We start from the raw sequence: 18914 nt of genomic DNA on the forward strand, positions 1-18914 counted from the left end.
CTGGTTAGCAAAGTATGTGGTGATTGTGCCTGAGGTTATGTGTGTACACTGGATTTTTCCTTTACCCTATTCTCTGTCCTTTTACTTTCTTTGTGCTCAGAGATACCCAAGTACTTATCTTTTGCATTTTCCCCATATATCTCTTGGATATCTTTTTATGTTGCCTCTTGAAATAGATGAATAGAAGAACTGGTGGAATAACAAGGAATACTCTTGTTAAATGAATTCTACTTAATGAATTTAACAAGGGTATCACACCATAATTTTTTTTTTAATCCAAGAGCCAATAATACAGTATTCCCTTTAATATTACAACACAATTATAATTGTGATGAAATGTTTTAGAATATTCATGGTTCTAATAAAGAACCATAAACATCACAATCAGATTCCATATTCCCCCATTTTTTATCTTTGTTGGAAGGCAAAAGCATGGGTTGTGGTTGTTATTATCTATTATTTCCTGAAATGAACCTCTGGTTTTAAAAATTATTTTACTTTTCCATTACATGGAGGAACATCACAGAGCTTCAATCTAATTTTGACAGTTTACTCCCAAGCTGTAAATCCCTGACATCAACAGATTGAAGACGTGTTTATTATTTTTAGGTATCAGTGATAACATCCCATCCTTGAAGAGGCTGATTAGCCTGTGCTACATTGTGAATTCCAGGCCAAACTAGACAAAATAGTGATATTCCATCTCAAAAAGAAAGAATACAAAATAACATTTTTGAGTTGTATTAATATATTTCAGTTTATTATATGTGGCTGATGGTTTTAATATTTCTGCAGTTAATTGGATATCAATTTATCTAATAATCTGTGTTATTTGCATAATTTGTATTATATAATTTTATATTATTATTGTATTACTTTCATAATTTGTATTATTCATATTATTTACATTATTCTGTACTATCACAAAAGTAAGTAATGTTTACTAAAAATTGGTAAAGATATTCATGTGCCCATCCCCAGCTTTCATCCCCAGCACCAGAAAAAAAAATTAAAAAGAAAAATAGTTGAGAATAAAAGCAGTTGCTTCTAGTCTCAACATTTGGAATATAGGCAGAAGGATTATGAATTCAAGAACATCCTTGACTATGAAAAAAACAGACTGTTGATGTACTACAGAATTTGTTATTCATGTGTTACTAATCTGTTTTAATGTTTATGTGTCACAAAATAAATTATGTAATAGTTAATAAAATGGATAAAATAGACTGTGGGTATAGAGCTCATGTACTAGGCCCAGGGTTCATGTCTCTAGTAAGTAACAAAATTCAAAAATATGACCTAGGTATTTGGCTTGGCAATGAAGCACTCACATATGCATGTGCAAGGCCCTGGGTTTGCCATTTCACACCAGGAGGAAAAAATACAACAGTCAAGTGTGGTGGGAAAAAAATAAAACAACCAAGTATGTTATGTACCCTTGTAATTCTAGCACTCAGGAGGCTGAAGCAAGAAGATCAGGATATGCTATCTTTGGATAATTAGTAAGACCCTGTCTCCAAAAGTTACATAAATTGGGGCTGGAAAGATGATTCAGCAGGTAAGAACAGTTGTTGCTCTTGCAAAGGACCTGCGTTCAGTTCCCAGCACCCACATGGTGGCTTATAACCATCTGTAACTCCAGTTCCTGGTGATCTCATGCTCTCTTCTGACCTCTGCAGGCAACAGGAATACATGTGGTACACATACGCATTAAAAATAAAATAAGCAGGGCATGGTGGTGCATGCCTTTAATCCCAGCACTTGAGAGGCAGAGTGTAGCCCTACCAGCAACTTCTAGGCCATGTAGGGTTACATAATGAGACTGTTTCAAACACAAAAGAAAACAACAAATAAATAATTAAAATACTAAAGAAAATTTAATTACAAAGTAGTTACCTGATTATGGTGAGCTTATTTTAAATTTACTTACTGATTTTTGCGGTGCTGAGAAATGTTTTTCTTTTTTTTTAGTTCTAGGAATTGAACCCTGGGTCTCACATATGCTAGTCATGTGCTCTACTATTGAGACCTCCCCTAGTTTACATTTATTTTGTTGTTAATTGTACAAATATATGAGAAATATAATGTTACCTGTTTACACTATATAATGCCCACTGACGTGGATTTTATGTTCTTTAGACTTGCATTCTTTTTGAGCAAAATATTTAGAAATGGAAGAAGCAGTTGGGAATTGTATAAATAAACGTGGCATCTGAGAGAAAGGTAATTTTATTTTAACTTCTGAGAAAATGTAGTTAATCCTTTGTTTATAGACAGTCGTGTAGCATAAAAGAGAAACTAGTAATGTTTTAGCAGGTTATACCATTCTTCTCCAAGAAGAGAAGCAGCCTGACAGCCTAACTCCAGATAACTCCGGTGGTGCTCCAGAGACAGCGGCTGACTCCAGACAATGCCAGTGGTGCTCCAGAAACAATAGTGGCATCCCTACCTTCAGAAAACCCTGAATTTTTCATTTCTGTTTTTATGGTTTTCAAATTCTGGGTCAAATAAAAGCTAAAATGTTAATTTTGTATTGTGGTTATTTCCTTCCTGTTATATTAACTACTTAACATATTTTATGCCTTGCATAAAAAATCCTTTTAAATTATTGCATAATTTTTAGACATTAATCAAGTTATTTTTAAGTTATATCAAAGACTAAAATCCACAGAAACTTTAATGTTCATATTAAGGGATATTTTATGACTTACATCTTTAAAGATTTGTTTGTAATATGCATAATCTCAATTTTACAGGCGTAAACCTATGAAGGGAGATGACTAGTAGAGTTCCTGCTGAATAGTTCATTTCTCACCTTCAGAAATCATCTTTACTATATATAAGTAGCACATCAAGAGATTTCTGATTTCATACTGATCCAGACGATTATACTGGGATACACTACTCCTTGAAGAACTCTGTCGAGTCTGTAAGATAAAAGAGAGAGGACTTAGAGAACAATGTGGCAATTTTACACAGCCTTAAACTCAATTACTTCTTAACTACCTGTCTTATTTGGGAAAACTATAAATACAAACTTTATGGCATATTTGACAGATAAATAGGCTAAGTCATTGCTACAGTACCTAGTAAAATCACTGGAAATGACTTAGGGGTCTTCAGAAAGATATAGCCATTAATTATGTATTTAGGTTTTACTCCCATATGCATTGTGTTGTAATAGCAAAAATTTAACTTTTATGGAGAATTGCTTTCATGTGGAAGAGAGAGATAGGGTACAGGAAAACATGATAGACATAAAGCCCAGAAGTAGGTCTGTTGCCTATCATATGCAAGTTCCTCAGTGTAATTGCCCATTGCTGCCTAAAAATTACTCTTTTAAATTAGAATCGCTACTTAGAATGTATTAATATCTAACCCCCAATCATCAAATAATCTATTTTAAATGTGCTAATTGTACTATAATTAAAATAAGGCCCAGGTAATATTTGCAAATTATATCAAAGAAATGATGTTCCTATTATTTAATGGGGTCTTTTTAAATACTAAATCATGGCAAGATCTCATGTATTTGAGGTTTAATATAAATGTAAACAATACAAAGCTTTACTCTTGCTAATAAATTGGCACTCTGAGCTGAGCTAACGGGGTTCATAAAACAAGGTAGGGACTTACTAGGAACTTTGAGTTGTAGTGAAACAAAGCTCGGTTCTGACTGCTTGTCAGCCATTTAACTACTAGTAAGTTATTTAATTGATATGAACTTATCTATGACAGTCTCATCACAATTCTAAATTGTGTGAAATAAGAACTTTTGTGAATAAATTACTATTTACCCAAGATGTATATTCCAGTGGGTCTTAAGAGGTGCTTTCCAAACAACAGAAGATGCACCACTGGGAACTTAGAAATACAAATTAGCAGGCCCTGTTTCAGACCTACCAACTCTCTGAGGGTGAGGTGCAGCCATTAATTTTTAAGCTCCCAGGTGACTGATGCACACTGAACATGCCGCAAAATTATAGGAAAATTGCTGATTTCTAAACATGGGGTCAGGTGTGGCTGGCTTAAGTCAAAATCCTAGTTTCACTTAATAACAGGAATGGAAGTTCATTGTTTTAAAAAATATTTTACAGATCCTTCTAAGTAATAAATGATTTTACATTGTATCACAGAACTCCACTGTCTAAAATGTATTTTGGCCTCAAGGCAGACACATTCTACATTTTAATGTTAGGCTTAAAACAATATAATAGAAGAGTTAGAGGAATCCAAGACCTTAAGTAATGCTTAGACTCTGAGACTATCAACTTGAGGACCTAAGGTTTCTCTCAAATTAAATGTTATTTTTATTTTGGGAACCCATTCCTCATTCTGGGATGTCACACCCAGCCTTGATACAGGGGGAGGAGTTTGGTCCTGCCTCAACTTGATATGCCACACTTTGTTGACTCCCATGGGAGGTCTGCCCCTTTCTTTTTTTCTTTCTTTTTTTTTTCTTTCCAAGGAAAGTTTGGCTTTCTTTTATTGTTTTACACTAGTTAGATAAGAGTGGTGAAAAACATTGATAAAGAAGATGACTTTTAATTTTTAACACCTCAAGTGTTCTCATGAATATTTTCTATGCCTGCAAACAAGAAAACATCTTTCATTAAACCAACATGATTTTCTGCCATATTTTAAAATCAGGTTTTTGAAAGTTCAATACAATTATTTTTTTCTTTTTATTTTTGTTTTTCATATCAATCCCAGTATACACTCTGTACGTGCTCAATCTCATCTGATCTCGGAAGCTAAGCAAGGTTGGGCCTGGTTAGTACATGGATGGAAGGCCTGCCCCTTTCTAAACAGAGACAGAGAAGTGGATGGTGGGGGGTAGACTGGAGACAGTGGGGGAGGGGGGACGAAATGGGGGGCAGGGAAACTTTCACTATGTAAAATAAATGAAAACGTCAATTTAAAAAGTTAATTTTAAAAAAGAAAGACTGAATCAGCCCTGTGCTGATGTTTTGATTAAAATGCAAGGCAGTGTAGAAATTTAGAAATTTAAACTGGAAGCTCCCCTCTAGCAAAAGAAGCTAGAGTTTGACTGCTTGAGGATAACTGCCTTACTCCCTATGAACAGTATTAAGACAACCCAGTGAACTGGGCATTGTGGTATCTGCCTGTCATTGCAATTATTCAGGAAGATGAGACAGGAAGAGTGAGTCCAGAAGTCTGAGATCGGCCTGAACAACATAATAAGACCCCAATTCAAAGCAGTAAATTGGAGGTGGAAGCTGGAGATTGTGAGTTGAAGGCTTGTGTGGGCAACATAAGGAGCTTCAGGCATGCTTGAACTTTGTAGCAAAACCTTGTCTCAAATTTCCACTGAAAAATACACAATAACTATGTTTAAGGAGGGAAAAGACATCCGAGTAGCAGCTGCAGGGACAAGAATGTGGGATGCAAGCAGCTGCAGGGACAAGAATGTGGGATGCATTTTACAGATTCAAAATAGACTGTAGGCAACAATACAGCTGCATGTTTATTTTAAAAGATTTTGGTAGTCTAGTCACCAGGTTATCCTCTGTTTAGGATCTTACATTTTCACCAGGGTTGCCAGGATCTGGAACTCCTGTTGCTCCTTCAGGGAGGAGGGAACCTCTTGAATCCTCCCTCTTAATTCCAGGACCATTTTGAAAAGACCCATAGGCTGGAATGAACACCAAGTTCTTGTTAGCAACAGGAGGAACCATTGAAATAATTTTAAAACTAAGTACTACATTATTTTAAGTAAATATATAAAATAGATCTGTTCTTCTAAAATGTGAAAATCATACATCAAAACACCACAAGAAAACTAGTAAAAGTGAAATGATTTTCCCCTCTCAAACAATTTGCTATGTATTACAATTCCTTGGAAGTCATGCAATAAAGCCACGTAATTCACAAGACAGCTTATCTATATTATAGGTAAAGAAACACAAACCTAGAAAAGGAAGTGTCCTACCCAATATCGATGAAAGTTAAGAGGAAAAGAAACTATTTTTGTTTTGTGTTTTTGTTTTATCCTCTGGTTTTTCTACCATACTTAGCCATTTTGATCATGCTCATACAAACTAGAAATTCTGGCTGCATATGTGAGTCATATTTTAAGTAATCTCCAGGAAATATCAGGCTATGTATAGTTTTAGCATGAAAGATTTCAAAAAATGTCTAGGTACATTTCTAAACACTCATGTGATGCATAATCTTTAAAGAGCTTAATTACCCGTGTCTTTTTCAGTGCTCAGGCTCCCTCGGTTTGTGGGTGAAACAAAGCCACATGGAAACTCATCCCTGGATGCCTGTAATAGATTATGATGCCTGAGTCATTTAACCAATTTTTAAAGTAGTACGAGAAATCTGAATTAGATTGCACCCTGATTTTAAACAAAGCTCATTGAAAAAGCTACATCAGGTATTATCAGCATTTAAGTGGCATGTTTAAAAAAATTGGCTGGTAGCATTCTGTAGTAATCATAATCTCAGACCAAGTGATATAATTAGATGGCTGCAATTGCTATAATCTAAACATTGTTCAGTTCTCTTCATTGGAACCAGAGACAATGCTAGAAGTTGAAGTGTAACAAAAGTCTCTAAGTGAACATGAACTGCAAAAGAAAGAACAGATGGTGAAACCATTTCCAAATATCATTATCAAATGTGTGGAATGAACACTACCATGGACTACTGTGTGAAGAAACACCAAATGCAATACCCAGTGAGATTATATGCTAACTCCACTCATTAACAAAATCAAGTGCTACATGCAAGAAAGAAAGCCATAGGGCAAATTTAAAAGTGGCTTTTCTATCTGGTGATGGTGCATGCCAGTAACCCTAGCACTCAAGACACTGAATCAGGATAATTGCTCCAAGTCAGCCCGTACTAAAGTCATAGTGAGAGCCTGTCTCAGAAAACAAACAAATAGGAATAGAGATATGCCTCAGCAATTATGAGTGCCTAATTGCTGTTAACCAGAATTCAGTTCCCTGCACCCATCCTGATTGCCCATAACTCCAGCTCCAGGACATCTGACATGATCTTCTGGTCTCCAAAGGCACCTGCACTCAAGCACAAACCCACACTGTGACATGCATAAGCATGTAATTAAAAAATGAAATAAAATTATTCCCTTAACTGGTCTTTAAAAAGCTCTTTCTCAGGAACTTAGGAATAGTTTTCAAAATTAGCAGGGGCATTTTACAAGGAAATTTTTTTCCAGATAATATTGTAAAGCAGAGTTCAACCTGTCACCCAACAATATGAAATGGCAATGAAAAGTGCATAGATGATCTAGGACCATTCAGAATATGAAGAGGGACAGAAGCTACCATTTACATTTACACTGGGTCAACACGTATAAAGCAGACAATTTGGGCACCATATTTTTTTGGTGTAGTGTCTTAGTCTGTAACCCAAGCTTGTTTCCAATTTGCATCATCTTGCCCCAGCCTTTCAAGTGTTGGCACCTGGCCTGACATCATTGCTTTAATAGGACCACTGGCAAATGGGAGAGTATTCAGAAACATTAAGCAAGAAAATAAATAGTTTGGAACAACAAATGACAAAATGTATTTGACCTGGAGAAAAATTTGGCATACGTGGAAGGGACAAATTATGAAGGTGGAAACAAATGTCTTACAGGTCTCTAGAGGGCAAAACTAGGAGCAATTGACAGAAACCCTTTTAGGTTTAAGGTTAGGGAGGAATATTTTAAGCATTGCCAGGGTAAAGGTTGATATGACAAACAGAAGCCTAGTCATCCTTAAGTGTTAAGGCACTAGGGAGAATAGAAAGTAATCTCACCCACTGTAATAAACTGAAAGGGACTTCCCAGAAATACTAACCAGAGACTACGAAGGATAGGGAGAAATAGCAAAGGAATCTTAACCCCCAGTGTCTGATGCTCTGGAAGTGAAGATGCTTCCATTTTGTTCTCCAGATGAATAAAAATACTAAAGTGTATCAATTAGCAGCAAAATTTAAAGAACAAAATAGAAACAAGGCATCTGTGGTATTCTTTTGGACCTTGCTATTAAAAAATGTAGCCTGTGAACTAGACAGAAGCAGCTTGTGAAACACATGAACTCTGAACCTCAGCATAGGACCTACTGAATTAAGACCTGTGTTCGAAACATCCCCACATTGAGAAGAACAGCTCTAGAAAGAGCAAGAGAAATGTAAAACACACCAAAAAGGAAATGTTTACAATTGAAAATTATACAGCAGGTGACCTCAGTTCCAAATGCATTGAGTAAAACAAGATGTAGCTCAAAACAGAAATACATCAACACTTACAGAATTAGGCATGGCTGCACAGGAATACAAAGTATCTCGACCTGCCAGTCTCTGTATATTTTCCAAGAGCAGTCCAACAAATGGGAGGTACAACTGTGCTATTTTGGCTTGCTGGTTCTGAAAAATAGCAAAACTTTATGGAATGGTTACAAAATTTACAGGCATGAGACTTATAAATAATTATCTAAGACCTTTGTTGCTATTTGGGCTTATTCATAATACAAAGTCCAGTGACAGCTTTCAAACACAACCACATAAAGCAAAAGGTTGTTGGCAACATCAGTATTAGAGTTCTTACAATTTGGCAAAGATACCACAAACTACAATAAAATAATTTCTATCATAAAACAAAGGAGTCAATTTACTTTCAGTGTAAACCAGCTTTTCAAATTAATTATAGCAAATTATATCATTTTTTTCTTATATTTGAATGTTAAAAATTAAAGGATGTCCTGGTCCACTGCCAGACTTTGTTGACTTTCTAAGGGATGCCTTACCCCCTCAGAGGAGTGGAGGGGGGAGGCAAGGGGACAGGAGAAGGAGAGGAAGGGGGAACTGGGGTTGGTATGTGAAATAAAAAAATTTTTAAAGAAACAATTCTTAAAAATTAAAGGATGTCTGCTCGAGCATGAAATGTGAGTTAATCAATACCAGAGAAACAACTTAGGATTAATCTGAATCCATTCAGTTTGTGGTTTAATTTTCCATACCCTTAGATTGAAATGTTAATGACATTTAAATACATATTTAAAATGGTAGCAGAGAGCAACCAGAGCTATGGTCACACAAAAACAGTGTTAAATGTATGTAAAATTTACAGCCACATCCATGACTACTGGCAGAAAAATACTATCATGATGTCTTTTTAGTATAGAAATACTTCATATTATGTATTTTATACCTGAAATACTTAACATGTCTTATTAAACAAATATCAATATCATATTAATTTAGGGATGTGTGTATATATTTAAGGGCATTAAGGTATTTGACAGTATATTCATGGTACAACTCTATATGATGTTTTTTACATGTGTGTGGGGGGGGAGGGGGATCTCCCTGGAACTGAAGGTACAGGTGGTTGTGAGCTGCCAGAGTGGTATTGGGAACCAAACTATAGTCTTCTATAAGAGCAGCAAGCACTCTTAATTCCTGACCCATCCCTCCAGTCCCTGTGGGGCTTTTCAGAAATACTAATTAGTTTATGCAGCAAATCATGAAAGAGCTTGATTGGCTCAAATCTTTACATTAAATATAAGAAAAGTACACAAAACAACCTAATCTCATTTCATTGTCACATAAACAGATGTTTATATATATTCATTTTAAAAATATGGTATGAGCGGGGCAGTAGGGGCACACACCTTTAATCCCAGCATTCAGGAGGTGGAGGCAGGTGGATCTGTATGAGTTCAAGGCCAGCCTGGTCTATGGAGCTAGTTTCAGGACAGCCAAGGTTGAGAAACCCTGTGTGTGTGTGTGTGTGTGTGTGTGTGTGTGTGTGTGTGTGTGTGTGGTTTGAGTAGCTGTGATACAGAACTCAGTGGTATAGAATATGTTCATTCCCTGCAGGATCATGGCTTGTTCCCTATCTGGCATCAAAATCCTAAAAATGACTTGAGAAAATGTTTTTCTTCAGGGTATTGCATGGTATTTTAAATTTTCTAATGTCCTGAAATGGGGAAAAAACTTATTTATAAAAATACCTATTCATTGATATTCATACTTTGTTGCCCACTGTAAACATCATCTTAAATGAAAAATCTTAGGAGAAATTTAATGGTGTACTCCCAAGAACTGTATAGACATCCTTACCTTGTGCTGGTACCTAGTATCAAAAGCATGTTTTATTAAAAGATTCTTTATGACAGAGATAGCTGTATATCTGATCTCATAATTGTCTTGGAGAGCAATGGATGTTTCCCGTAGAAGTAGACCAACCAAGAAGTGATGCTTGCAATACTCATCTGATAAATTGTATTCAAGATTGGAATCTGCAGTATAATAAAATTTGTAACTTTTAGTAAAAACACAAACGTTGTTATTAGACAATTAAAATACTATAATTGTCATTTAATTACATGTGGTCATGCTAGCAAGAACTATAATTTTTATCATTAATAAATCTGAACAATTCCTCTGTAGTAAAGATTGAACATGCAAATTTTTTACTAAATAAGAATTCCCAGTTAGGGATAGATGATTGTTTTAATAATTGTTTCAGTCAGCAAAAAATCATGAAGATACTTTCAAGTCTTAGTACTCTTACAATAGAACCCAGAATGAAATAATTCTATATTTTAATACATTTCTTTATATCTTGAAGAAATTCCATTTCAACTAGAATAATGCTTGATTTCCTTATCCATTTATATTTATAAAGTGGGAAAGAAGACAAGAATACAAAAAAGCCACCACATCTCACATCAATTCATCATCACATCTCACATCAGTTCATCATCACATAAATACAGATCTTCCATTGCATAAAATCACCACTGCAAACTGTATCATTCACTCCTTTTTATATCATTTGATCTCTGGTAAATCCTACACATTAATTCTATGGCTGAGACTTGCCTTATAATAACACCAAGGAGGCTGGGATCAAATTCAGTAATTTCTATAGTAGACTATATTTTCTTTTATTTTAAATAAAGCAAAAAGCTGAAGAAAATGCCTTTCATCTCTGTTTTTCTTTTGGTCAATTCGGAATTTAATACAATGCAGTATATTCAGTTAGGATTTTGAATTGTTGCAAAATGTCCAACTTAATTCCAAATTCTGATGCCCTGTCCACTACTGTTCCATAACTTCCTCATTATCATAAAAAAATGTAGGGGTTCTGTGAACCACACATGCTGTCAACTTAGTAATTGGGTGGTTAGACAGTGATACTATGGTCTTGAAATGTTTCTCCAGTTTTACTCACTATAATCTCACCACTTCTACAACCACGAGCTCTGAGTTGAGACTCCCTAAAGACCAAGCCATATATGACTCTCCTGCATTGCCATGCTCTTTTGCCAATTCCAATCACTTTGCAGATACAAGGATAGCATTGAATAACCAAGGTGGACTTATCTGGGTAGATTTTGCAAATGGCAATTGATTTTTTGCTTCAGTGACTTGAATAAATCCAATTTGGTGTTTTCAACCACACCTTCAAGACTGAGGGCTAGTAGCCATTCAACAGGGTGACAGAGAAAGCAGCAAGCCTGGGAGAGGTGACAAACACTTAAACAGATACTCAGCCCATCCCTTGTCCCCAAGCTGCACTGCAGCAGAGGAACCTGCTTTCTAAGGGCAGACATTTAAAGTGGACTCCAGATGACACTGAAGCCTATTTTAAGAGTAACAAGCAATTGCCTTTAAGATTTTGGGGTACAAGACATTAAAGGCTCACTTTGGCTAGGGAGGATTTGAAAAGCAAACAAAGCCCCCATTCATCTTGGCCATTCATCAAATCAATTGTGTTTAAACACAGCATACTACTTTAGAGTGAACCGAGTTAAACCTACCTACTGAAGTCAAACGGTCCACCGCAAATGAAAAAAAATCTAATTAATATATGAAAAGAAAAGGGACAAATAAAAAACATAATAACATAAGAATAGTGCTACACAACAAAGAAGCATTCAATAACACTAGCAATGGAGATTAAAACTGAGGCATTTCATAAATTTAGTACATATGGGTTATCATTTTACTTTTTATATTTATTTTTGATGCTTTCAGCTGAAATGAATTCATATACTTTTCATTTAGTCTTAAATAAGTTTCAACATACTATTATTATAGAAAATTGTACTAGTGTCTGACATCTGTGTTTTAGCAACAATATATGTAACATATCCATTTTTTCATACTGACTATTGCCACTGATAAAATGAAGGAAATGCAGAATGCCAGTAATGAATCTATCTTCAGATAGTAACAATTCTCAAGCTACCTTCAAGTTAACTGGTTTTATCAGAAAACATTACACTACACTAGTGCTATCACAAAGGGGAAAACAATCCCAAATAATGGAAAATACAAATACATACCTTGAACTCTCTGTAGTTTAGGTTTTGCAAATGCCATTGGCAAGTTTAGAGGAATATAATGTTCATGATTACAGATTGTTTGCAGGAATTCAAACTTGTATTCAGCAAGAACCTAAATGATAAATTATAGATCATCTCACTTTGTAGTCATTTATTTTTTTTTTGATAATTCAAAAATGATCTTTAATTTCCCAACATTAAGTGTTTGTCTTTCAAAGTAAACTTGCAGGTGCAATCTGTACAGGAAAGGGTTAACAGAGCTGGTGCAGGAGTGGTAGATTTTAAAAGGCCTATTGCAACACTGATGCTGGCTGGCATCTGAGAAAAGGGATTTTGACATGTTCCTTATGTGATAAGGTTATGTTCTTGGTGCCCGTCTGCTAGGCCCTTTGTGCAAACAATGTGATTTATGGTGAACACCTGTTTTGCTTTCCTTTCTGAGAGTCTAGAGTTTTGTTCTACTTCAAGGCAAAACCAGTTCCCCAGGAAGAACTGTGGGACATGAGGGTACTCCTCTATGTAAGAACATTCATGGCATGAGCATAGCCATGGCAAAGACTCCTGTGACTCTGACCCATAAGAATGAAAAAGCCTTCCCTGGGTCAGGCTCAGGGGAATGGCAAGACCTTTCCTTGGCCATAGTACAGAGGTTGACAGTGTGCCTTCTCAAGAGGAAAAAGCATGAGAGGCCTACATGGCATCACCATAGACTCTGATTAATGGTTTTTCTTCTTTTTTTCTTTCTTCATTTTTTTTGGGGGGGGCTTCGATTTTTAGACAGGGTTTCTCTGTGTAGCTTTGGAGCTCATCCTGAATCTCACTTTATAGACCAGGGCTGGCCTCGAACTCACAGAAATCCTACTGCCTCTGCCACCCAAGTGCTGGGACTAAAGGAGTACACCACCACCACCCATCAACATTTCCTTTCCTGACCTTGCTGAGTATTCATATCCTATCACTCCAATGAATGCTGGTCAGAATTACAACTATATCTTGAATGATGTTAGGAAATTGTTGAATCTGTGGGTGGTCTCGGGGACCCCTCAAAGCACTTATCCAATAGTCCTTGCTTTTGACAATATTCAAGAGTACAAATGAAAAGAGCAGTTCTGAAAATAAAGGTGAATATAACTGTCACCTTTGACCTCACACTATAATATCCAATATCTACTACAACTGTGTCCTTAGAACTTACTTACCTTAGGATCTTTGGGGCTAAATCCTGATATGTAGTCATTTATCAAATTGAAAACAAATCCTCTATCCATCAGTGTTAAGCAGCGCTATTAAAACAAAGAGGGAAGGTTAGTTATGTAATCAAAGTGTCTCTTAGCAAAACTTTAAATAATTTTGAAATTTCTTCTACACAAAGGTGATAGCATTTTTATAGGCAATATGAGACTAGCTGTCAGAGTTCTGGATGACCTTAAAGAAAAAAAGCAAAGTAAATTATCAATGGAATCAAGACCACACCTGTGTAATTTTCAAAGTAATATACACACATAAATACATTCCTGCATATAACAAAAAGTAAAAAAATAACATATTTTTCTAACTATAGGGATTTCTGACATCTCTCGAACAAAAGAACCTCCCTGGGCTAAGCTAACAATTTTTATGTACATTTTATGTACATGCATTACCCTGTGATGACAACAGCAAACAGGTACCTTTAGTTCAAAAGCTGAAAACTCTGGGCATGCAAAATGGTTCAGTGGGTCTGAATGCTTGCTGTACAAGTACGTGAGGACCTGAGTTAGCAACCAAGTACCTACATAAGAAAGTTGGGCATGGCCATGTATAGCCCTATGATCCCAGTGCCCACTGCCACGGTGGGTGTGGGAGACAGGAAGAGTTTTTGGCCTTGAGGAATGCCAGCCTAGCTAGCTCCAGGTTCAGTGAGAGACACTGCTACAAAGGAATATGACAGTAACTGAGAGATGTACTGCTCCAGCCTTAGTGTATGCACTTGCACATGTATAATGGGCAAGCACGCGTGCGCACACACACCACAAAGGAAGGCATGAACCCAAGAGCCAATTGGACTAGAAAAGTGATTTAAATGCATAAAAATGTCAGGGGTATGGTGAAAACTGGTGGGGCAACGGCTGCCCCACTTAACAGTAGTCATTGCAAAGTGCATTTAAGCTGGTGGGTGGTGGCACACACCTTTAATCCCAGCACTAGGGAGGGAGAGTCAGGCAGATCTCTGTGAGTTCGAGGCCAGCCTGGTCTACAAAGCAAGTTCCAGGATAGCCAGAACTGTTATCTAGAGAAACTTTGTCTTGGAAAAGTAAAAAAATAAGTGTGTATGTATTTAAAATGTCTGTGAAATAAACAAAGCCTCTTATTCAGCTACTTGCTTCATTGGGATGGGGAGTAAAGCTGGCTGAACTGATCCATCAGTCAATTCAAAGAGTTATTTCAACATCCTTGTAAAGACCTAGCTGGGGGCAAGGGATAGAGCTAAGTAGTGTAGCATTTGCCCAGCATGCAGAGGGCTTATGTTCAATCCTCAACAATGGAGAAAAGGGAAATGTTCTTTTTGCTTTCTCGACTCTTATCAGTGAGGAAGGTATCTTTACCATGTTTTGGCTGCCTTTAACTCACCTTGAGGAAGCTGGCCAAGCTATCATTCACATTTCGGGACTCATCAGGGATCTCTGCGTAGCGAATGGTGACATGGGGAATTATTGCGAGAAGGAGTGAATGTAGGACGTGATGGTATGCCTCAGGGAATCTCTGGCCCCTAGGAAGCTTACATACACACAGAAAAAGAATCAGGGTTTGAGAAGATCTAAATAAATCAACTGCCATTTTACTTTCAAACGCGTGGCATCATGGAAGTGGCTTTAAATGGAAGTACAATGTTTCTCTCAACTAAAAATGACTTCATAAGTTGTTCAAAGTATGCTTTATTCTTGACTCTACACTTGGAGGAACTATTTGATTCTCTAATAGTAAAAGTGCCTGAAGATATCATTCAGGATAGTATGGGTCAATATAGCCCAACTCCGGAATTTACGCTCCTGGGATGCAGGTACATCTCTGCTCCTTATTTTTTTTCTGGCATACAATATAAGCATGTGTCACAGTTTCAAGTCAACTTTCTCTATGAAAGTTCTATGAAACAGATTTTTATTTTATTTCACATGCCTGACCATTATGATTGCTATAATGAAGACAACTTCTTTGTATGGGCTGGGTGTTTCTAATTTAAAAATCTCCAATCTGAAGAGCTAGTAAACCTGAAACTTTTCAAGACTTGACTCGATACTACCTGTGGAAAATTCCACACCTGATGTTATGTGCCTGGTTGAAGTCAAAACACAGGTGCAAATATAAAAGAAAGCATAAACTTATCTTCAGGCTATGTGTATAAAGTATCCATGACACATGAATGAGCCTCATGTTTAGACATGTGTCCTGTACCAAAGATGCCTATCTCATTACGTATATGCAAATATTTCAAACTTTGAAAAAGTATGAAACCCTTCTGGTTCTAAGCATTTCAGATCAGGAGTTCTCAACTTGGATCTTTAAAACAAAATTGAAAAACAAGTAAGAGGGGCCTGTGACACTGCTCGGTGGTAAAATGCTTGCTCTGCAGACCTGGTGACCTGAGTTTTATATACGGAACCCACATGTAGTGAAGGAGAGAACTGGCTCCACAAAGTTGACCTTTAACCTCCACACATACACTGTGGCTCACATGGAGTCCCACACATCATACGCATGTAACAACGGCAATGATGAAGAAGAGGAAGAAGATTAAAATACAAAAAAAAAAACAAGTAAATGTACATACCACACATATTTCTGAAGAGAAATATGTCTAATTACATAAAGTTCTTTTCAAGTTCTGGATGTACTTTATGCCTTTCTAATAGAAAGACTATGTCTGATTTGCTAGTTTTCCTAGTTGAATCTTTTCAACAAACATTTTTTAAAAAATATTTTATTGGGGAAGGGAAGTAAGAGGAAGGGGGGGAACATGAGGGATCAGGAAGATGGAGGCAAGTGAAGAATACAGTAAGAGAGCTGGACCTCCTGGAATCCAGTTGCAGAGAGGGAGGAGTAATGAGCAAAGGGGTCAAGACCAGGCTAGGAAAACCCACAGAAACTGCTGACCTGAACAAGAGCTCATGGACCCCAGTCTGATAGCTGGGAAACCAGCATAGGACCAACCCAGACCTCCTGAACGTGAGTGTTAGTTAGGAGGACGGAGCAGTCTATGAGGCCTCTGGTAGTGGGTCAGTATCACTATTTATACCTCGTAGAAGAATGGACTTTGGGGGCTCATTCCACATAGAGGGATACTCTCTTAGCCTAGACACATGGGGGAGGGCCTGGGCCCTGCTCCAAATGATAGGACAGATATTGAAGACTCCCCATGGAAGGCCTCACCCTCCCTGGGGAATGGACGGGGGTTGGTGGGGGGGGGATTTGGGAGCACAGGAGGGAGTGGGAACAGGGATAGACATGTAAAATAAGTTTGTTTTTAATTTAAATAAAACAAATAATGAAAAAAATGTTTTATTGTTTATGTGTATGTGGGGGGGGGGCTGCAGAGGCCAAAGGAGGATGTCATATCCTCTGAAGCTGGAGTGACAGGTGGTTAGGAGTTGCCTGACATGGGCATGAGGAACCACACTTAGGTCCTCTGGAAGACCAGCAAGCACTAAGCCATCTCTCCAGCTCCTCATCATTGACATTTTCAAATCACAAAACAAATGCAAAACTTCAATTGCAATGCATTCTGTATGCAAACAACTGTAGCCTATTATCTGTAATTATTTCTAACATAGGAGATGCTGCATATTAAACTATAAGAACTGTGGTACCTTAGATTTATGCAAAAGCCCCACTGTTTCTATAAATGACATTGGTGAAGTTAAGGGTAAGAATCATTTAGAATAAAAGGGGATTTGTATATTACTTTTATGTGTAAAGTTATCTTTATATATGTTACATGTTTTTCAATTAAAATAAGCCTAATGTGGTAGCTCAGCTCTATAATCCAAGCACTTAGGAAGCTGAGCATGGATTTCAGACCAGCCTGGACTAAGGGCTGTCTCAAACATAATTAATTAGTTAACCAGGAAATTACTATTGAGCTTACTTACCTTAATTTTATTCTCCTCCAACAAGTATGTGGCCATGGACTTTGCAATTATTTCAAAGAAAAACCATGAGTACTGAAAAGCAAACACACGAGCCTTAATGGTTACCCAAATACTTGAAGCTTTGGAAAATTTGACAGATCAATAGAGATCTTGTCTCTGAAGTTTGATAACATTTTCGAGTGATCTCAATTCACTACCAAGGACTCACAGAAGTGTTTCTGACCAAAAAAAAAAAAAAAAAAAAAAAAAAAAAAAAGGCAGTACTGTAATTGCAAGGCCAACTAGCCACACCCAATGGGAGAATGGGGAAGTTTACTTCATGGGAAGGGGTTATTTTATCACTGACATTGTTTTGGAATGCCATGATTAGTGATAAAAACAAACTACCTTTTAGCTATAGTTAATGTTTTTTAAAGTTTTTGTTAGCATATATTAATCATACATTAAATATATGTAATATATTTTGAACAAACCCCATCCATTTCCCTCTCTTGTCCCCCTTCCTTTCCCTCTTGTTCCCTTTCCCAAACACATCAGATAATAAATCTTATTGCTGCCTACGCTCAATTTGCATAATCATCTTTGACTGTGGTCCAATACTGCCACACCTTACATGACCTATATGGTTGCCCATATCATGTAATTTGAAGGCTAGCATCCAGTCTCTGGCCGACACATCCTCAAAGGCGCATAATTCTATCACCAATTAAAAACAGTAAAAATAATGAGAATAATAGTCACTACTTATTGAGTACCTACTACCTGCCAGCAATATTATCAAATATTTCAACTTAGGCATGAGGTAATAGTGGTCCAGAGCTGGGAAGTAGGTAGCCCCAGGTCCACACTGATACACTGTAATTAATACAAGATTCTGCCTCATCTGAAATGTATCTTTTGCACATTTACTTGAGGGCAAGGGGTGTATAGGGAGGGTGAGGAGGGCTCTCTTAAGAATACATGTGCAATGTACTAGAATGAAGGAGGTACAGGGCAAAAAGGGTAAAAACGAGAATTAAAATGGAAGGTCAACATCAAGTATACAGAAGCTGTTTTTATTTCCAGTTGTGTCTTCCATCCTTACCTTCAGAAGTTTATTTATGGCTAAGAAATCTGCAGACTGTTTCAATATTGCTATCATGGTAGTAGCCAGGGTTTCATGTATCAGCTGGGCCTGAACAGTGTTTGGTTTTTCAGGTCTGAAGCTATACTGCAAATATAACCAAACAAACTATCAGATACAACTGTCCTGGGAAACAGGCAATCATCCAGCAAGAAAATTTCACTCCACAAACCTTTATAAAGGATCGTAAGTAGCTTTCCAAGCCTTCTTCGTGGCACTTTGACACAATGTGTAAGAGAACCCTGAAACGACATTCATGACAGTTAGCAGGTCATGCTTCAACTAATTACAAGTGTGACTATCAGATATGAATGAAGCTTCTCACCAAGA

The 18914-nt window shown here is 36.9% G+C and overlaps 1 protein-coding gene across 2 annotated transcripts in view; it reads right to left on the reverse strand.

The window, feature by feature from the left end:
* Positions 1 to 18914, reverse strand: part of Dock11 (dedicator of cytokinesis 11) — a 181867-nt gene that overhangs the window by 53620 nt on the left and 109333 nt on the right. The window contains exons 25-36 of one of the 2 annotated variants that reach the window (XM_051178429.1): positions 18757 to 18826; positions 18546 to 18671; positions 17462 to 17533; positions 14946 to 15092; positions 13535 to 13618; positions 12336 to 12447; positions 11808 to 11846; positions 10102 to 10280; positions 8287 to 8403; positions 6215 to 6290; positions 5547 to 5656; positions 2816 to 2927 (exon numbers count right to left, since the gene is read on the reverse strand). In XM_051178429.1, the coding sequence (XP_051034386.1) occupies positions 2816 to 2927; positions 5547 to 5656; positions 6215 to 6290; positions 8287 to 8403; positions 10102 to 10280; positions 11808 to 11846; positions 12336 to 12447; positions 13535 to 13618; positions 14946 to 15092; positions 17462 to 17533; positions 18546 to 18671; positions 18757 to 18826 (1244 nt within the window). The remainder of the gene's footprint in view (positions 1 to 2815; positions 2928 to 5546; positions 5657 to 6214; positions 6291 to 8286; positions 8404 to 10101; positions 10281 to 11807; positions 11847 to 12335; positions 12448 to 13534; positions 13619 to 14945; positions 15093 to 17461; positions 17534 to 18545; positions 18672 to 18756; positions 18827 to 18914) is intronic. The other variant, XM_051178430.1, reaches the window with a different exon arrangement.

The sequence above is a fragment of the Phodopus roborovskii genome, unplaced genomic scaffold (genome assembly GCF_943737965.1).
Source record: "Phodopus roborovskii unplaced genomic scaffold, PHOROB, whole genome shotgun sequence".
Lineage (NCBI taxonomy): Eukaryota > Metazoa > Chordata > Mammalia > Rodentia > Cricetidae > Phodopus > Phodopus roborovskii.